Consider the following 20932-nt stretch of genomic DNA (forward strand, 5'->3'; position numbering starts at 1 on the left):
CAGGCCGCCAGATGGTGGGGGGTGAATGTAATGCAACATGAATCCCAGGTCCCGGTTGAGGCCGCACTCATGTGTGCGGAACTTGGCTGTAAGTTTCTGCTCAGCGATTCTACGTTCATTCGTTGTCGCAGCGTCTGCATGGTCTCACCAATGTACCACGCTTCAGGGCATCCTTTCCTGCAGCGTATGAGGTAGACAACGTTGGCCGAGTCGCACGTGTATGTACCGCGTACCTGGTGGGTGGTGTTCTCACGTGTAATGGTGGTATCCACGTCGATGATCTGGCACATCTTGCAGAGATTGCCATGGGAGGGTTGTGTGGTGTCCTGGTCGCTGTTCTGAAGGCTGGGTAGTTTGCTGCAAACAATGGTTTGTTTGAGGTTGTGCGGTTGTTTGAAGGCAATTAGTGGGGGTGGGGATAACCTTGGCAAGATGTTCATCTTCATCGATGACGTGTTGAAGACTGTGAAGAAGATGTCGTAGTTTCTCAGCTCCGGGAAAGTACTGGACGATGAAGGGTCTCTGTCGGTTGAGTCCCGTGTTTGTCTTCTGAGGAGGTCGGTGCAGTTTTTTGCTGTGGCGCGTTGGAACAGTCGATCGATGAGTCAAGCACCATAACCCGTTCGTACGAGGGCATGAACTTGAAGATGAACATCTTGCCACGGTCATCCCCACACCCTCACTAATTGCCTTCAAACAACTGCGCAACCTCAAACAAACCATTGTTTGCAGCAAACTACCCAACCTTCAGGACAGCGACAGGGACAATTGGGAAACTGCCCCTCCGGGTCTGCGAGCTATATTTAAAGGTCCCTCTAACGAGGCCCAGCTGGGTAGGCCTGTGCCCGCTCACCACGGGAACCCATATTCTAAGAGCCCATGGGGAGATCAACCAGCGATCCGTGTGGTCCTCCTGAAGGTTATTACATAACAACAAATCTATTTCCAAATATCAAGATCAGTTTTCTAGTTTCAATAATGTAACATTCTCTGGTCTAAATGCTTCAGCCAATAATGATTGAATACAAAGTGAATATGAAAAGCTTCCTGTTTATAGTTACACACCAACAAAATATACTTTGTTAACTGATTAAATGGTTAGTTTCCATGCTGCCAGTCCTTACTGGGATAGTATTGAGTGTCCATCCTGACAAGGCTCAAATTCCTGTGAAGGTAAAATGGAACATCAGCATTAGAATTTTTTTGGGGGGTCAATTTTCTCCCTTTCCTCTCCTGACAAAGGTTCAGTTTATTGGAGGCTGGGAACCGCCGGCACCTCATTCCAATGGTCATTTCTCACATTTCAACCTGGACATTTGATCTGGGCAGACAATTCTCAGGTAGGGAACATCTCAGTTAAACTTATCCTGTTCTCACCCAACATCCAGGCATATATTTTCTAGCTGGGTATTTTCTAGGTGGCCTAGTGGTTAGCACAGCTGCCTCACGGCGCTGAGGTCCCAGGTTCGATCCCGGCTCTGGGTCACTGTCCGTGTGGAGTTTACACATTCTCCCCGTGTCTGCGTGGGTTTCGCCCCCACAACCCAAAAATGTGCAGAGTAGGTGGATTGGACACACTAAATTGCCCCTTAATTGGAAAAAATAATTGGGTAATCTAAATTTATTTTAAAAAAAATGTATTTTCTGGCTGGATTCAACGGGGAGAGAATCTATGGCTGCTTTTAACCATCGTAACCTAGGGTTAACAAAACAAATTGTAGCACTCCAACTATTACCCTCGGTTAACAATGCACAAACTAAGAATGGAACCTGCTGCTCTCTGTAGTTCAATTATCAATTCCTTAAGTAACCGAGGAGATCTAAACCCTTACTGACAAATGGAGATATCTGTATGGGAAGCCACATTGGCAATGTTGCAATTTTAACATGACTAGAAATTGCACAGTGCTTGTTAGCTAAGGCTTAGATTTGAGGACTAGGAATGTTGGGGTGGTCACTGAACCTTCAGTCAATAGTTGGATTTTAAGGAGGCTTTTAAAAGGTGGAAAAGTAAGAAAGAAAGGAGAGTTACAAGCTGTGGGAGAGAGGAGGTTGAGGACTGTGTTACATCTGATGAAATTGGCAGGGTGTGACGAGTGGGGTACCTCAAGGATCAGTTCTTGAGCCCCAATTGTTCACAATCTAGATTAACAATTTGGATGTGGGAACCAAATGTATGATTTCCAACCTTGCAGATGACACAAAACTTGGTGGGAATGTGTGTTGTGAGGCCTCAAGGGGATTTGGACAGGCTAAATGGGTGGGAAAGAACATGGCAGATTGAATATAATGTAAATAAATGTGAAGCTATTAATTTGGGTAGGAGGAACGGAGGTGTTGAGTATTTCTTAACTGGTCAGAGACTGGGAAATTTTGATGTCCAAAGAGACCTGGGTATCCTTGTTTCTAAGTCACTGGAAGCTAATATGCAGGTGCAGCCGCCAATTGGGAAAGCAAATGGTCTGTTAACCTTTTTTTTTGCAAAACATGGGAGTACATGAAGTAAAAGGGTCTTGCTTCAAAGGATAGAACCATGATTAGACGCATCTGGAGAACTGTGTAGTTTTAGTCCTCTTACATAAAGGCAGATAAACTGGCCATTGAGAGCGTGCAGCAAAGCTTCATCAGACTAACTCCCGGGGACTATGCAGAGGCAATGAGGAGAGGTTTAGGAGACTGGGCATGGGTATTCCCTACAGTTTAGCAAATGAGAGGTGATCTCATTGAAACTTACAAAATTCTTAAGGGGCTAGACAGAGCAGATGCAGAAAGGAAGCTTCCTCTACTGGGGGCTCCAGAACCAGTGGACTCAGTCCCAGAATAAGGAGTAAGCCACTTAGAACGAAGATGATGAGGAGTCTCTTCCCCCAGAGATTCTGAACCTTTGGAATTCTCTACCTCAAGTGGGCTTTGGATGCTCAATCACTGAGTATGGTAAAACAGAGATGGATACATTTCTAGATATCAGTGACATATAGTGATATGGGGATTGTGGGGGAAATGGCATTGAGGTGGATGATCAACCTTGGTCCAGTTGAATGGTGGAGTAGGTTCAAGGGGCTGAATGGTCTACTCCTGCTCCTATATTCCTAATTGAGGATAAGGACAGTGAATCCCAATGGGTAGAGCAGAAAGGTGGGACATGGGGTTAGATGTTAGGATCTATTTTCAAGGTGGATTAACTTCAAATTGCTGGGGGAGGGAAGTTAATGGAGGTTAGTAAACACTGGGTGATATAGGTAGGTGGAGTTTAATCAAGGAGAGGGTAAGGGCAGTAGAGTTCTGGAGGAATTGGAGTTTATACTGAGTGAAACTCATGAGGCCTCCAACAAGGATCATGTTGGAAAAGGCAAGTCAAAGGTGAGCATTTCATGAGATTACATGTTTGGGCGCAATTCAACCAAAACATTTCTAAGGGGGTGGCATGGTGGCACAGGGTTAGCACTGCTGCCTCATGGTGCCGAGGATCCGGGTTCGATCCCGGCCCCGGGTCACTGTCCGTGCGGAGTTTGCTCATTCTTCCCGTGTCTGCGTGGATCTCACCCCCACAACCCAAAAAGATGTGCAGGGTAGGTGGATTGGGCAGGTTAAATTGACCCTTAATTGGATAATTTCTAAACCTCATTTTGGGCGAGTGTGGAGGGGTGTTTCTTGCCGGTTTTTGAAATGCGATCCACACTGGTGTTCACCCACACGTAGCCATTTTTTGTGCCTTGGGGCCTTTCTCCCCAGTCTAGCTCACACTTAGGAATTTTTCAGTAGTGGAGAGCTGAACTCGCCGGCAGAACCGGCTGCTCAGATTTTAGAAAGGGTGCCCTGATCGCCAAGCGCGCTTGAGGGTCTCACCCACCCCCACCCACAGGGAATGTCACCCCACGCAGACATGGACAATCCCCCCCCCCCCAAACCAAGTGAGGACACCCTGCTGTGGGGTTGCTGAGGGCTCTGATATGTTCAGGCCACCCCCTTTCAGGATCCATCCCTTGATTCCCCCCCCCCACCCACCTTCATGAGGTCCTTTCATACCCCCATTCAACCCCCTACTATTCATAATCCCACACCCCCCTTTCATGGGCATGGCCCCCTCAGGCCATGACCCTAGCAGTGCCAACCTGGTTACCCGGTCACCTTGGTACTGCCAGCCTGGCATCGCCCCAGCCAGGGCTAGCAGTGCCACCCAGACACCCCAGAAGTACCAGGGTGCCATGCCAAGATGCCCATGTGCCAGCGGGAGTGCCAAGGTTCCACTGTGCCTCCGTCAAGCTTTGCGACGTTCTGAGCATTGTAAATCTCGCGAGAGGCCTCTCGGGAGTTTCAACGCCTCGTCCCGACACCAAGTCGGGCATGATGAGGCTGCTGAATCGCACCCATTGTCTATCTGCATATTCATTACCCAGGATAGTTGGTAATTCAGATAGACAGTATGTACAAGATGAAAGTGGATGGTTTGGCGATGAATATGACGTAGGGTTTGAATCTGAGCTCTCAGCTCTAGCACAACATTGTAGTTGTATTTAATTGGCAAGAGCAGGAATGGAGGTTATATAAAAGCCCATGGTGTGAGGTTTCTAATAGGGGAACAGTACAGAATCTGTCAAACACATCTAGCTTGTCAACAACTTGACCATACACATGCAATCAGACAGGCATGAAATGGAGGGAATGCTTGCAAATATCTCCTGCAGATCACTCACCTCATTTTATGTTGTCACTTTTTGCCACGTCTAAAATGTGACAGAAATATTAATTAGAGTGAACAGGCAAATTTATAAATAAAACTTCACAAATCAGAAAACTAAATTACACTTAGATGCTGATGTAATGAATGAACAGCACTAATGGAACAGACAAGTTTTGTCTAGAAAAGGTGTAAACAGTTTACTTTCCTCCCCAATTAATGTCTTAATTAAACAGTAATTAGTCTGAGTTCAAAGTAAGTGAAATGTTCAACAGCTACTGAAGCTAGAAGTGGCACAAACAGATGATGTGTTTCCCTCAGTTGTTGCAAAAGCAGCTATTATCTGTGCTTTTATTATTAGGTGAGGAGAGCATGCGGTTTCATTGTAATCTCATCCATATTTAAAAAGATTAATTTATATTTATATAAAACCTTTCACAATCCAGGAGTTCCCAAAGAACTTTTTTTTAAATTTAGAGTACCCAATTTGTTTTTTTATAACGTACAAAACGAGATTGCCAATTTGTATATAGCAAGGTTCCACAAACAACACGGTGATAATGAACATTTCCTCAGTGCTGCTTTGGGAGTGTCATTCAACATTTTGCGCTCAAGTCTCTGCAGTGGGATTTGAACCTGCAGCTTCCTGAATTAGAGGCTGGTTTAGCACACTGGGCTACATCGCTGGCTTTTAAAGCAGACCAAGGCAGGCCAGCAGCACGGTTCAATTCCCGTACCAGCCTCCCTGAACAGGTGCTGGAATGTGGCGACTAGAGGCTTTTCACAGTAATTTCATTGAAGTCTACTTGTGACAATAAGCGATTTTCATTTTTCATTTCATTTCATACAAGAGGGTGGCACAGTGGTTAATCAGCACTGCTGCCTCACAGTGCCACTGACCCGGGTTCAATTCCGGTCTTGGGTGGGACTATCTATGTGGAGTTTGTATGTTCTCCCTGTGTCTGCGTGGGTTTCCTCTGAGTGCTCCAGTTTCGTCCCACACTCCAAAGATGTGCCGGTTCGGTGGATTGGACATGCTAAATTGCCCCTTAGTGTCCAAAAGGTTAGGTAGGGTTATGAGAATAGGGTGTAAGAGTGGGCCTTAGTGGGATGCTTGCTCAGAGGGTCGGTGTAGACTCGATGGGACAAATAGCCTCCTTCTGCACTCTAGGGATTCTATGAATCTACTACCACTGTTGCCTGGGTTTGTATATGAAGAACGACCATTTTGGTGAGGTCTGTCCATGGCACCTCAACTCAGCAAGAGAGTGAATGTAGTCTGAACATGAGGGGAGAAGGAAATGGCCGATGCTGTAGATGTCTCTCTGCAGACCAACTGGTCATATAGCTGTGATAGCACAGTGGTTATGTTGCTGGACTATTAATCTGTTGGTTTGGCGTTAAAATACCATCACAGGGCAGCATCGTGGCGCAGTGGGTTAGCCCTGCTGCCTCATGGCGCCGAGGTCCCAGGTTTGATCCCGGCTCTGGGTCACTGTCCGTGTGGAGTTTGCACATTCTCCCCGTGTTTGCGTGGGTCTCACCCCCACAACCCAAAGGTGTGCAGGCTTGGTGATTGGCCATGCTAAATTGCCCCTTAATTGGAAAAATTAATTGGGTACTCTAAATTTAAAACAAAATAGAAAACCTCTACAAACCATTGGTCAGACCACATTTGGAGTATTGTGTTCAGTTCTGGGCATCTTATTTAAGGAAGGATGTTAAAGCCCTGGAGAGAGAGCAGAGGAGATTTACTAGAATGATACCAGGAATGAGGAGTTTTAGATACAGGGAAAGATTGGAGAAATTGGGCTTGTTCTCCTTGGAGCAGAGAAGATTAAGAGGCGACCTTACTAAATCGTTCACAATTCTGCACAGATTTTAAAAAATAAATTTAGAATACCCAATTAATTTTTTCCAATTAAGGGGCAATTTAGCGTTGCCAATCCACATAACCTGCACATCTTTGGGTTGTGGGGGCGAAACCTACGTAAACACGGGGAGAATGTGCAAACTTCACACGGAGAGTGACCCAGAGGCGGGATTGAACCTGGGGCCTCGGCGCTGTGAGGCAGCAGCGCTAACCACTGTGCCACGTGCTACCCCCAAATTCTGACCAATTTTGACAGGGTACAGAAGGATATTCTGTTTCCACTAGTTGGTAAGTCAGTGACTAGGGGTCACAATTCAAGATGGTCAGCAAGAGAGCTCGGAGGGCGATGAAGAGAAACATCTTACTCAGAGTTGTTGTGGTTTGGAATGTGCTGCCTGGGGGAGTGGTGGAGGTGGATTCCACAGGAGGTTTCAAAACAGAGCTGGATCTATCTTTGAAAGTGATGAATTTAGAGGCTAAGGAGATGGGGCTGGGGAACGGGACTAGCTGGGGATGGGACTGGCTGGGACTGGGACTGGCTGGGTTGCCTTTTGGGAGCCGGTGCAGACACGATGGGCCCGAATGGCCTCCTTCTGTGCTGTAAACAGATTCTAAATTAAATCAATCTGGAATAAAGGCTGTTATCAGTAAGAGTCACAATAAAACTCCCAGATTGTCAGGAGAACCTCTCGGACTCACAAAGAAATCTGTGGTCCTTACCTGGTCTGGCCAATATGTGACTCCAGACCCACAGCACTGTGGTTGATTCGCAGCTGCCATCGGAAATGTCCAAGAAGGCCATTCAATTGTCTTCAACCACCTTCTTCTCAAAGGCAATTAAGGATGGACAATAAATGCTGGCCTTGTCAGTGATTCCCACATCCAATGAAGGAGTGAAAACAAGGATAGCTTTTGCATAGGAAAAGGTAAATTAACTGAAAAAAAGGTGATTAATTAAATTTGCCACATTCTTGCCTTGTTCAGAAAATGATGGGTTTAAACTCTACCTCCGTAGTTTGAGTTCATAATCTTGGCTGAGGGCGCCCTGTTGTGTTGGAGGTGCAGTCCTTCACAAGAGATCCCATGTGCCTGCTCGAATGGTTGGTAATGATGGTTTGGAGGACTGGTATTATTCAAGGATGAACTGGAGTCCTGGTCAACATTCCTCCTCCAAGGGAGGGGCAGCACGGTAGCATGTGGATAGCACAATGGCTTCACAGCTCCAGGATCCCAGGTTCGATTCCGGCTTGGGTCACTGTCTGTGCGGAGTCTGCACATCCTCCCTGTGTGTGACTCCACACAGACAGTGACCCAGCCGGGAATCGAACCCTGGGACCCTGGAGCTGTGAAGCATTTATGCTAACCACCATGCTACCGTGCTGCCTGACGTGGTCAGGGTATCACAGCAGAGTTCTGAAACCGTCAGTCATTTTCTCTCTCAATCAGGTACGGTAATATTTTCGCATTTCTGTTCGGGCTGTGGCAATGTTTGCAACTTATAAATCAGGACATTTCCAAAGCTATTCCCACTTAACGTGATGTTTGAGTGTGTACAATGTGCCTGCGTCATACTTACGATTTCTTTTACATTCTTTTTCGGCTGAAGAAGCAGACCAATAATCAGTATTATAATAAAACACACGATAACAGCTAAAATAACTGGAAAGAAAGGGAGGAAAATGAGTTACAAGAGCCGAAATTAAAACTGACGTATATAGCATCTGGTTGGCGCTCAAACATGTTAGTTTGCAACTTCATACCTGAATACTTAATACACTCCCAAAGAGGTAATGTTCGATTCACTAAAATTACTTTATATTCTCTACAAGTGCTATGCTCCATGGTGTAACAAGACTGATCCCCTTATTCTGATATCATAGAATTTAAAGTGCAGGAGGAGGCCATTTAGCCCATCGAGTCTGCACCGGCCCTTGGAAAGAGCACCCTACTTAAGCCCACACTTTAATCCTCCCCTCATAACCCAGTAAAAGCAAAATACAGCTAAATGCTGGAAATTTGAAATTAAAACAGGAAGTGCTGGAAAAACCCAGCGGCTATGGCAGCACCCTTGGAGAGAAAAACAGGATTTAACATTACAAGTCAAAGAAGAGTTCCAAAGAAGAGACATGTTCAACTCAAAACATTGGGGGAGATTCTCCAGCCGTGTTCGCCTGCCGAAGTCAATGGATGTTTCCATTGTTGGCATCTCGCCCATGGCATTCTTGTGGCGGGCGGGGTGGGAGAATCCAGCCCGTTATCTCTGTTTCCTCTCCACAGACACTGTCTAAAGGTCATAGAGCATAGTGAAGAGTATGCATGAAACACTGCCGAAAATCAGGTGAATAACTAGATATAAATGTACTTTATGTGAATGGATTGTGCATGCTCTTACAAATCTCTTTCTAATCTCTGGGGTGATTCTCCACTCGCATTGTGCCTGGTACACATCCCGTTATTCCTGGAGAACCCAAAACGGGGTTCGTGCCGGGCACCAAACAGGGTGCGAGGCTCCCGGCCCGTGGTGCTGGACACGATCTGGTTCATGTGCCACTGGGTACCTGGCTACCTGGAAGTGCCACCTGGGTGCCAGCCTGGCACTGCACTGGTCACTGGCTACCCTGGCAGTGCCCCTGGGTCTGCCACGGTGCCAGGTTTGCAGTGCCAAGCTGACATTTTTTTCCCCACGTGCCCCTTAGTGTCCAAAAAGGTTAGGTGGTGTTAATGGATTCCGGGGATAGGGTGGAGGTGCGGGCTTAAGTAGGGTGATCTTTCCAAGGGCTGGTGCAGACTTGATGGGCCGAAAGGCCTCTTCTGCACTGTATTATTCTGTGATTCGGTGATACCAGCTTTGTGAAAAAGAATATTAATAGGAAACGTATCCATCCTTTCCCATTAACAGCAGATGAGAATATTCCTGTATGTTCTCTATATAAAGGAGACAAACTCTTCCACTTTCAACAGGATTCAGTTTCATCTCACTTCAGAAGGAAAAAGGAGCGTTGGAAAGTTTCAAATCTCCACTTTAACAATCATCAGCAATCCAGGGGATAGAATCATTGCATGTTAAAATTGCAAAGTGCCTGTTCTTAACACTACTTCTTTACCAGCTTTTAGGAGTAACATCAAATTCATGCTGCAGCATGGGGAAATGAACGCCTAATTTCATCACTCATGCTATGAATTTATGGGAGATTGTGTTTGTTAATTCCCCCACCCACCCCCGCCGGCGCGGAGCAGGGAGTCACTGCGCATGCATGCGTTGGGGCCGGTGCCACTGTGCATGCGCGGACCCCGTGGCATCCAGTTACCGCCGGGATCAGCAGCTGGAGCGGCGTGGGTCGCTCCAATGCTGTGCTAGCCCCCTGTAGGGGCAGAATTGCTGATCCTGAGGCCATGTTCACGCCGTCAGGAAACGAGACGGCGTTTACGACGGTGTCAACACTTAGCCTCAGGATCAGAGAATCCCGCCCAGGATTTTTCTTTCACACTGAAGATTGTGAGAACATGAAATTCTTTTCAGAAACGCAGATAGAGACTGGAATGTTGTCAATAGTATTGTACAAAGGAAGAATATGAAAGGACACAGGAGAAAGACCGGAGACTAAATGCTTTAGGAACGGGCGAAAGTCTCAGCCATTCGGAACAGAAGGATACGGAGCAATCTGTACTTTGTGCTGATTTCAGCCAGGACAATGTTAGGGGAGCCAGAACTGTCTGTAAAATTCCTGTGGTTAGGAAGCTCGGAATGGCACCGCAGGCAGGTGACCGATTTTATAGCCCCACCCTCCCCACCCCGAACTGCCAACACATCCCCGGAGGGCCATCAAATCCAGCCCAGGGTGTTGCACTGACCGTACAGACCAGCAAGGTTCAATCCGTGGTTGATGCTGAGTTTGCTGATGTCAGTCTGGGCACCAATTGTGGAGCAGAGAACAAGAATGACAAAGGTTTCCTGACAACTTTCTATCTTCAGCATCTTCTGATTTTGCAGTTTTTGTTCTGCCTGTTTATAGCCGCAAAAACTTTTGTTCTCAGGGTCATAGCTGGCACTAGCTTAACAACTGGAGTGGTCAACGCTAGTTCAATTTTTCCGTCTTTCTCCTGCGTCCCTTCATATTCCTCCTTTACAAATAATTGTACGATACTATTGACACCATTCCAGTCTCAACCTGCGTTTCTGAAAGGAGTTTAATGTTTAGAATGATAGAATCAGAGAATTTACAGTGCAGAAGGAGGCCATTCAGCCCATCAAATCTGCACCAGACCCTGGAAAGAGCACCCCACTTAAGCCCACACCTCCACTCTAGCCCTGTAACCCAGCAACACCACCCAATCCCTTTGGACACTAAGGGGCAATTTATCATGCCCAATCTACCTAACCTGCATATCTTTGGACTGTGGGAGGAAACCGGAGCACCCAGAGGAAACCCACATAGACATGGGGAGAACGTGCAGACTCCACACAGACAGTGACCCAGGCCAGGAATCAAACCCGGGACCCTGGAGCTGTGAAGCAACTGTGCTAACCACTGTGCCACCGTGTTGCCCCACAATCTTCAGATTGTGAAGGAAAATTCTTATTTCCCTTTGGCCTGCTAATCTTACATTTGTGTCACAGTGAGTCTTAACCTAGAGCCTCTCATTCCAGGTATGATTCCACTGAATCCGTGTTTATCCTTTCCACGTCTCTAAATCCTCCCTAACATGGAATTCCTCTGGGGATTCCCGGAATTGCATGCAGCAGGCCAAATGCAGGCCAATGAATGTTTGGGACAAGTTCAGCATTATGCCCTTGGGTATAAAACTCAGAATTCCACTTGCCTTTTGGACTTACTCCATCAGCTCCTCCTCATATGTCATAGACGTTATGTTAGATTTACCCATGGGTGCAATGTCAGCAGGCTGGTACAGTCAGTAATCCTCCACAGAAAGGTCTCCAACCCTGAGTTATTTCCATACGGAAGGTGGGTGGGCAGCCCAGTCTCTGTTGGGGAGTTGGGCTAGAATGGGGGTTGTAATCTGCAGCAACAGACCTCGGGGATTGGCTGTAATGGAGGTAGCACAGTGGTTAGCTTCACAGCGCCAGGGTCCCAGGTTCGATTCCCCGCTGGGTCACTGTCTGTGCGGAGTCTGCACGTTCTCCCCGTGTCTGCGTGGGTTTCCTCTGGTGCTCCAGTTTCCTCTCACAAGTCCCGAAAGACGTGCTTGTGGTGATGCACATCACCACTTCAACAATGGAAAGAGAAAGAGCATGTGTGCCATGTCCTTTTATATGGGTTGCCCCCTTGTGGTAGTGTCACCTCTGGGTGTCTTGACTGCCCATTGGTCGTGTCCTTTTTTTTTTTTTTTTTTTTTTTTATAAATGTTTTTATTCAGTTTTCGTATTTTATATTGAACAAATTACAAATTGTTAGGAGAGAGAAAAAAAAACAAACAAAAACAAACACGCAAAAATTAACATACATATTTAGAGGTAAGCATCTTCGTAGTAGTAACTGCGCCCCCCCCCCCCCCCCCCCCTCAACATGTTTATTTAGCTTGGTTTTGGGCCTTAGCTAGCCATCGAACCCCCGTAACGAACCTGTAGCCCCCCCCCCCCTCCCGCTACCTTCCCCCGACTATTCTTCCTCTTGTACATTGGCCACAAATAGGTCCCGGAACAGTTGCATGAATGGCTCCCACGTTCTGTGGGAAGCCGTCGTCCGACCCTCGGATGGCAAATTTGATTTTCTCCATTTGGAGAGATTCCGAGAGGTCGGACAGCCAATCCGCAGCTCTGGGCGGTGCTGCTGAACGCCAGCAAACAGGAGTTCTACGGCGGGCGATCAGGGAGGCAAAGGCAAGGGCATCCGCCCCTCCTCCCAGGAATAGATCTGGCTGTTCTGAAACCCCGAAGACCGCCACTATCGGGCATGGCTCATCCACCCTCACTCCCACCACTTTGGACATTACCTCGCAGAAGGCTGTCCAGTACTCCACGCGTCTGGGGCAGGACCAGAACATGTGGGCGTGGTTGGCCGGGCCTCTTTGGCACCGTTCACATCTGTCTTCCACCTCCGGGAAGAACCTACATACGGGTTCTTGTTAAGTGGGCTCTATGTACCACTTTTTAGTTGCGTCAGGCTGAGCCTTGCGCACGTGGAGGTGGAGTTGACCCTATGCAGTGCTTCGCTCCAGAGTCCCCACCCGATCTCCATCCCCAGGTCGTCCTCCCATTTCCTCCTTGTTGCGTCGTGTCCTATTCTATGTGTTCATTAGCTGTATGTCTGCATGTCATGATGTCTCTGGTGCTCCCTCTGGTGTTTACTTAGTCTTAGTTCATGTTGTGTTATGCTTCTTCATGTAGCATAAGCTGCTTTCTTGATGTATGCTCCTGACAAAGGAAGGTTCCGACTTGGAGATAGGTTTAACACATTTATTGAACAGTTAACAATTCTCCTACTTGAGTTCGACTCTCCTGCTAATCTTGCTATAGTAATTCAGTCTAACTAACCAGTCTGCTCTAAGCCATGCGGTGGGTGTGATGCTTCCTGATCTGCCCCTGTCCATCTCTCTGAGTGTCGCCTGTGGAAAGAGAAAGAGTATGTGTGCCCTGTCCTTATATATTGGTTGGCCCCTTGTGGTAGTGTCACCTCTGGGTGTGTCTTGACTGCCCATTGGTCGTGTCCTATTCTATGTGTTCATTAGCTGTATGTCTCCATGTCATGATGCCTCTGGTGCTCCCTCTAGTGTTTACTTAGTCTTAGTGTATCTACATTAACCCCTTGTGTATTTACAGTGATGCATATCTCCACAGTGCTGTCAGGTGAATTGGACATTCTGAATTCTCCCTCTGTGTACCCGAACAGGTGCCGGAATGTGGCGACTAGGGTTTTTTAACAGTAACTTCATTGCACTGTTAATGTAAGCCTACTTCTGACAATAATAAAGATTATTATTAATTTTTAAAAAGAGGCAGGCACGAACTGCCTGCAAAAATGTTTAATTTGCTTGTTGGTGCTGTGAGAATGCTTGCGCTGATTCAGTCACAATGGAGCCCCTGCCTTACTTAATACTGAGGGACAACATCCAAATGAAAATTAAACTTTGGAACCTTTCTGTGGTGTAACAATCAGCTATTTTTTTATATAAACATACTGAGCGCTGGTGGAGCTGTATGAGGTTTTCATAGTTACCAGCCACTTCACTACTCACTGATAACAATCATTCTGAAGCGTTTTTGCCCGATTATCCAATAATTATTGTGCTCAATGACAGGCCCACGTTGGTGCTCATGGTTATGTTCTTGTTCATGCTTGTGTTCGTGTTGATGACCAGTTTTGTGGTGTTTATTAGCCTGCTTGTACCTTTCATCTTCTAAGTCTGCAAACAAAAAAGGGAAAATTTGTTTGAACAACGATTAAACATGAATAGTGGACAACATGAAACCCGTATCTGAATATGGATAGAAAGCAAAAAATCTGCTGGTGGTTGAAATCTGAAATACAAAATGCTGAAATCAGTGAGTGGGTGAGGCAGCACGTGAGCAAAGAGAGAGAGAGATGGACATCTATTCTCTCCACAGATGCTGCCTGACCTGTTCTGTATTCCAGCATTTATGCTTTTCCTTCTGGGTATGTGAATATGTGTGCGTACACTTGAGATTGGTACCTCTGACCTACATTGAGAAAAGTCAAGAACTGGAAAAAGATATACATATAATTTTGAATTTGGGAACCATTTGATAAAATGTAACAATGCTTTAAATATAAAACAAATCTTTTTTATATAAGGAATGTCCTGTTCCATGACATAACTGGTCATTTTACAAGCATTCTGCATATAATATTGGGAACTGACTTGTAGCAAATAACAGTGGCTTCCCCCTCACAATCTCTGTACACACAGACGCACCACAGAAATACACACACATACAGAACATACACAGAAATACACACACACACAGAACAAACACATACACAGAAATACATACACACACATACACAGAAACACACACACACATATACACAGGACATGCACACAAAACACAGGCACACATACACACCAGAACATACGTGCACAGAACACAAATGGAATACACACACAGAACAAACACATACACAGTAACACACACACAGAACACAGGCGCACAGAGCATAAATGGAACACACACACAGAAATAGACACACACAAGGGCAGACACACAGGCCAAACACAGACAGATACACAGGTAATGTAGTTTCATATTCCTTCAGCCATATCACATCATGGCCGGAATTTCCCAGCCAATTGTTGCCGAAACCCCGGCCGCAATCCCGGTGGCAATGGTCTATAAACCCTGTTGAGAACAGCGGGACCAGGAGAGGCTGCCGCCGGCCAATGGCAGACCACCTCCACCACCTTGAAACACGCTGCGTGAGAGGCGGAAAATCCAACCCCGCAGAAATTTCTCAGCAGCATCCAGTAAGCAGCTGACACACTATTAACCCACCGGAGCCTGCTCCTCCATGTCTCGAAGCCACAGGAGGGACTGAAGGCAATACTGCAAATACTGAAAGAGTTTGGAACCTTCTCAGGCTACAAACTTAACCAGGGCAAAAGCGAGACTCCTTTCCTACCCCCTTTCCAAATCCTGCCTACACACACACACACACACACACACACCACACACACACACACACACACACACAGCGGGGAAAGAGTGGTGGAAATACAAATAAACTATTAAAATAAAAGGATAAGGATCTTTGATGCACTGGGATGATTTCCAGTCAATATCTTTCTGAAGTTCAGGTTTTTGTTTTGGTACTTCTTCCTTCTAGGTTTGAGATGGTTTTCTCTGGCAAGGTTGTCTACATTCTCGGCAGACACAGCATCATTTCAGGTTTACAGCAAAGGATGTGCCAGACACTCACTGCTTTCAGAACAATAAAGCTCAAGTAATCCAGCGAGAGCGAGATCACAGAATTTACATTGAAGAAGGAGGCCATTCAGCCTATCGAGTCAGCACCAGTCGTTGGAAAGAGCACCCTACTTAAGCCCACACCTCCAACCTATCCCCGTAACCCAGGAAACCCACGCAAACACGGGTGAACATGCAAACTCCACACAATGACCCAAGGCCAAAATCGAATCCGAGTCCCTGGAGCTCTGAGGCAGCAGTATTTTAAAAAATATATATTTAGAGTACCTAATTCATTTTTTCCAATTAAGGGGCAATTTAGCGTGGCCAATCCACCTACCCTGCACATCTTTGGCTTGTGGGGGCGAAACCCACGCAGACACGGGGAGAATGTGCAAACTCCACACGGACAGTGACCCAGAGCTGGGATTGAACCTGGGACCTCGGCGCCGTGAGGCCGCAGGGCTAACCCACTGCGCTACCATGCTGCCCTCTGAGGCAACAGTACTAACCACTATGCCACCGTGCTGCCCGTAACTTTCTCTTCAAAGGTCTGAACGCATCTGCCAAGCTCGCTCAGAAAGCATCACGCAGGAACCAATCACTGGATGTTGTCAGGCAGAACACTGATGCTGGCCATCCCACCGGTTGCCAGGTAACCAATCCATCCAACTTCCTCCATACTGGTTTCCAAGATCCACTTGGTGGTGAGGAGTCTGACTTCTCCTTTCCAACAGCAAAACATGGGAATACAATGTCCTAACAAGCAAGCTGCTTCAACTTTCAGTCTTCTGCTTAAAAGCACCTTCCGATTTGGGTCCACGGACCAAAATAATAAATAACATAAAAGAAATAGGAACAAAGGAAATAAACGGGAAGGGTTTTTACAAAAGGGTAAGTATTTGGTACCTTTACATGCTGTGGGAGAATTCCAGGACTGAGTTTGTGGCACAAGGTTCCATGTACAATTTCCAGCTATGGGTATAGGCTTATATTATAGACCAGGGTTTTTCAAAGCGCGGCTTGTGACCCACGGATGGGCCACGGCCACCTTTTATATTTTTAATATTAAAATTTTTTTTAGAGTACTCACAGTTTTTTCCAATTAAGGACAATTTAGCATGGCAAATCCATCTACCCTGCACATTTCTGAGTTTTGGGGGTAAGACCCATGCAGACACGGGGGCAGGGGAAATGTGCAAACTCCACGCGGACAATGACCTGTGGCCGGGTTCGAACCGGATCCTCGGTGCCATGAGGCAGCAGTGCTAACCACTGAGCAACCGTGCCACCCTGCCACGTTTTAAATGAGAAGAAATGAGGCTGTGTTCAGTCTTCTGACCAAGAGCAGCAGCAATGAGCAAATGGCGTGCCCTGCATGTGCACGTGACATCAAGCACCCTGTATGTACGTGCTTTTGGTGCCAAATCACGGAGGAGCACTCCCTTCTACTTTCAAGCTGCTGGCAAGCAAGACAAGAGGACTGTGAAGGTAGATCGTTTTGTTACAAGGAAGAAACGGTCAGAGACAAAAATAGACAGTGGATCTACTGGACCGGATCTCCCAAATGAATTTGCTGGAGAGAGCTGCTAGGAGAGTCTAGGGAGAACAGTGCCAGTGTTAACTCTTTACAGAGATCCAGGCCCTCTGGTTAACATCCTACAAAAAAGACATTTAACTCAGGAACAAAGCAGAATAAAGATAATTTCTTGATTTATGGTTTTGTCAATTGTGCCAATGTAAATAAGGATGCTGAGCCCTTGTGTGTTCGATGCAGGGAAGTACTGGCAAATGAGGAGAAGTTTCAGATTTTGGAAGAGAAGCAGCGGGTGAAAAATTCCTTTTGAGGATAAGATCCGAGAGTCAGTTATTAACCTGCAGTTGACGCCAAGTGAAAAGACTACACTGCTGTAACTGACCTGTAAATACCACATTAAAAACACTCTAAAAGCCCCATGAGGCTGACAGTATTCTGCAGTAGCATCTCCCAGGAGTATCCAGCACTGAGTAAAACAAGCATTTTGTTGCTATAGCCCTTCACAACCACCCCCATGTGCGAGGTTGGATTTTTTAAATCATAAAGATGAAATGGCACAAAGGAACTGGCTGAACTCTGCACCTGATATGCGGGTCTCTGAGATGGGGGTCTCTGGGATGGGGGTCTCTGAGATGGGGGTCTCTGATATGGGGGTCTCTGATGTGGGGGTCTCTGAGGTGGGGGTCTCTGAGATGGGGGTCTCTGAGATGGGGGTCTCTGGTGTGGAGTCTGACATGGGAACTCTGATAAGGGGGTGACTGTGGGACTGGGGTAAGCAGGATTTCATTTGTGGGAAGAAGGGGGCCTCTGATGCACTTTGGAGATACCAACGTTAAATACTTACCCTCTTGACCCAGAGCGGGGCCCACCACATCAGGGCCACGCTTGAAAATACTTGCACCAATCCATGCCCGCGTGAATCCTGGTTGAAAGGCCTAGAGCATCATAGGGGTGTGGAGAATCGGGCTTCCAGCCTGTTAGTCAGATGAAAATGGGTTCAAATGACCGATGTGGATGGTCCTGTTGGTGCGGGGTATATAGCTCCTCCTATCGCTGGCGGGGGACCGGAGCATCAGAACGGATTCTTTGCACAAAGCTCCATTTTCTGTCACATCGGGAACCCCGCGACCTGTACTGAGAATCCGCCCCTCTCCTTCTCCCTTCTCAGAGGCTTCCTGACCTGCTGAGTATTTCCAGCATTTTCAACTTCATCTTTCCAGCACCTGCTGTATTTTGCTTTTGTCTCATTACAATTTTGATCCAAATATGAAGAAAAGAGCTGAATTGCAGAGGTGAGGTGAGAGGAACTGTCATTGACATCATGTCAGCGTTTGATCCGTTAGTAGCATCAAGGAATCCCTGTGAAACTGAATAGGTGGAAAACCCTCCACTGGCTGGAGTTATACTGAGCACAAAGATGGCGATTGCTGTTTGAGGCCAATCATCTCAACCCACAATGCTGCTGGTCTACTCAGACTCAACCAATCGCTTCATCTCCTCTCCTTCCTTTCCTCCATCAGAAAGCCAGAAGTAGCTGATGAACGGACAGTGCTCAGATTCATTTGCAACTCCTCAGATAATGAAGCAGTCCGCAAGTCATAGAATCCCTACAGTGCAGGAGGCCATTCAGCCCATCGATTCTGCACCGACCCTCTGAAGAGCAGCCCTCCAAGATCCACTGCCCCATCATATTGCCGTAATCCCACCTAACCATTGGACACTAAGGAGCAGTTTATCATGGCAAATCCACCTAACTTGCACATCTTTGGACTGTAGGAAGAAACCGGAGCACCCGGACGAAACCAATGCAGACAGGGTGAATGTGCTAACTCCACACAGACAGTGGCCCAAGATCGGAATCGAACCCAGGTCTCTGGTGCTTGGGTTCAGTGAGGCAACAGTGCTAACCACTGTGCCCCATTCGGCCTCCATAGTGCCCCCGTGCCACCCTCCATGGTGCCCCCATGCTGCCCTCCATGGTGCCCCGTGCTGCCCTCCATGGTGCCCCCTGCTGCCCTCCACTGTGCCCCTGTGCCACCCTCTAAGGTGCCCCCGTGCCACCCTCCACTGTGCCCCTGTCCTGCCCTCTGCTGTGCCCCTGTGCCGCCCTCCAGTGCCCCCGTGCCGCCTTCCACTGTGCCCCCATGCTGCCCTCCACTGTGCCCCCATGCTGCCCTCCACTGTGCCCCCATGCTGCCCTCCACTGTGCCCCATGCCACCCTCCGCTGTGCCCCCATGCTGCCCTCCACTGTGCCCCCATGCTGCCCTCCACTGTGCCCCATGCCACCCTCCGCTGTGCCCCCATGCTGCCCTCCACTGTACCCCCATGCCACCCTCTACTGTGTCCCTGTGCCGCTTTCCCTGAGAATTATGAAATATCTCTTTCAATGTCTGACACTGCTTTTCTCCCCTTAACGTTTTAACCGATTTTATGATTCTACTTCAGCCAAGTTTCTTCATACTCTATTGCTATATTTAAGTTTAAGACATTAATTTCAGTCCCACATTTCTAAACCTCAATTGTATGTGACATTTTATTATCTTATGATTACTGATACCAAGCCAATCCCTTACAATATGGTCATTAATTAATTAATCCTGGCTCATTACGTATTTCAAAGTTGAAAATAGCCTGTACCTTGATTGATTCCAGAATGTATTCTGCGAAGAAACTGTACCAAATTCACTCTCTGATCTCATCATCCAGGCTACCAGTGCAGATTTGACTGTTCTGGGTCTACATTAAGAATAAAATCTCCCACAGTGATTGCAGCCCCCATTACTTCTTGATTTATAATTTGCCCGACAGTGTAGCTACTGTTGGGGGCCTATAAACCACTTCAACCAGTGACTGATTTCTTTTGTTATTTCTCATCTCCACACAATTGATTCACAATTTTGATTCTCTGAACCCAGATCATTTCTCACCACTGCACTGATCTTTACTAAAAGGGCTACACCATGTCCTATTCCTTTCTTCCTCTCCTTCCAAAATGTTAAATAGTCAGGTTTCAGCGTTGCAAGCATGTTGCTGTAATGGTTATTATATCATACTCTCTTTTTCTATTAATGCATTTTATTTTGCTGGTAGCCCTGTGTCAGTAGTATTTATATATGCAGCACAGTGGGTAGCAAAGAACAAAGAAAAGTACAGCCCAGGAACAGGCCCTTTGGCCCTCCAAGCCTGCGCCGACCATGCTGCCCGTCTAAACTAAAATCTGTTACTTCACAGCACCAGGGTCCCAGGATTGATTCCTGGCTTGGCTCACTGTCTGTGTGGAGTCTGCACATTCTCCGTGTCTGCGTGGGTTTCCTCCGGGTGCTCCGGTTTCCTCCCACAAGTCCCGAAAGACGTGCTGTTAGGTGAATTGGACATTCTGAATTCTCCCTCTGTGTACCCGAACAGGCGCCGGAGTGTGGCGACTGGGGGATTTTCACAGTAACTTCATTGCAGTGTTAATGTAAGCCTACTTGTGACAATAAAGATTATTATTATGTTTGTTGCTCATTCCACTGGCACGTGACATGGCTCAATCGCTGGCTTTTAAAGCAGACCAAGGCAGGCCAGCAGCATGGTTCAATTCCCGTACCAGCCTCCCCGAACAGGCGCCGGAATGTGGCGACTAGGGGCTTTTCACAGTAACTTCATTGAAGCCTACTCGTGACAATAAGCGATTTTCTTTTTTTTTCAACTAGAAATGTAAAATGCTGCTGTGAAGAATTGAAATATTCTGCAGACTGTCCTGACTATTGATTTCAAAACCCTATCCTACTTGCTGGAATTTCAAGCTGGCAATGAACACCCTCTAGACCACGGTGACAAAGTTTGTTCTGGGTGGCAAAGGCTTCTTTAAAATTACGTTGCAAATAATACATTAAAAAAATTGATGGGTGGAATGTTCCCGAAAAATGATGAAGAATCATTTTGGGAGTGGTGTAATTCCCCTTGACACAGGTGGCGCG

At 46.9% G+C, this 20932-nt stretch overlaps 1 protein-coding gene across 5 annotated transcripts in view; it reads right to left on the bottom strand.

The window, feature by feature from the left end:
• Positions 1-1030: 1030 nt before the first annotated feature.
• LOC119957214 (LIM domain-containing protein A-like) overlaps positions 1031-20932 on the bottom strand; it is a 49897-nt gene continuing 29995 nt past the window's right edge. For 4 of the 5 annotated variants that reach the window (XM_038785041.1, XM_038785040.1, XM_038785039.1 and 1 more), the window contains 4 exons: positions 13746-13913; positions 8128-8210; positions 4695-4724; positions 1031-1165 (listed from right to left, as the gene is read on the bottom strand). In XM_038785041.1, coding sequence (XP_038640969.1) covers positions 4701-4724; positions 8128-8210; positions 13746-13913 — 275 coding nt within the window. In that variant the 3' untranslated portion in view covers positions 1031-1165; positions 4695-4700. Of the gene's footprint in view, positions 1166-4694; positions 4725-8127; positions 8211-13726; positions 13914-20932 lie in introns of all 5 variants that reach the window. The other variant, XR_005458766.1, reaches the window with a different exon arrangement.

The sequence above is a fragment of the Scyliorhinus canicula genome, chromosome 25 (genome assembly GCF_902713615.1).
Source record: "Scyliorhinus canicula chromosome 25, sScyCan1.1, whole genome shotgun sequence".
In the NCBI taxonomy this organism is placed as follows: Eukaryota; Metazoa; Chordata; class Chondrichthyes; order Carcharhiniformes; family Scyliorhinidae; genus Scyliorhinus; species Scyliorhinus canicula.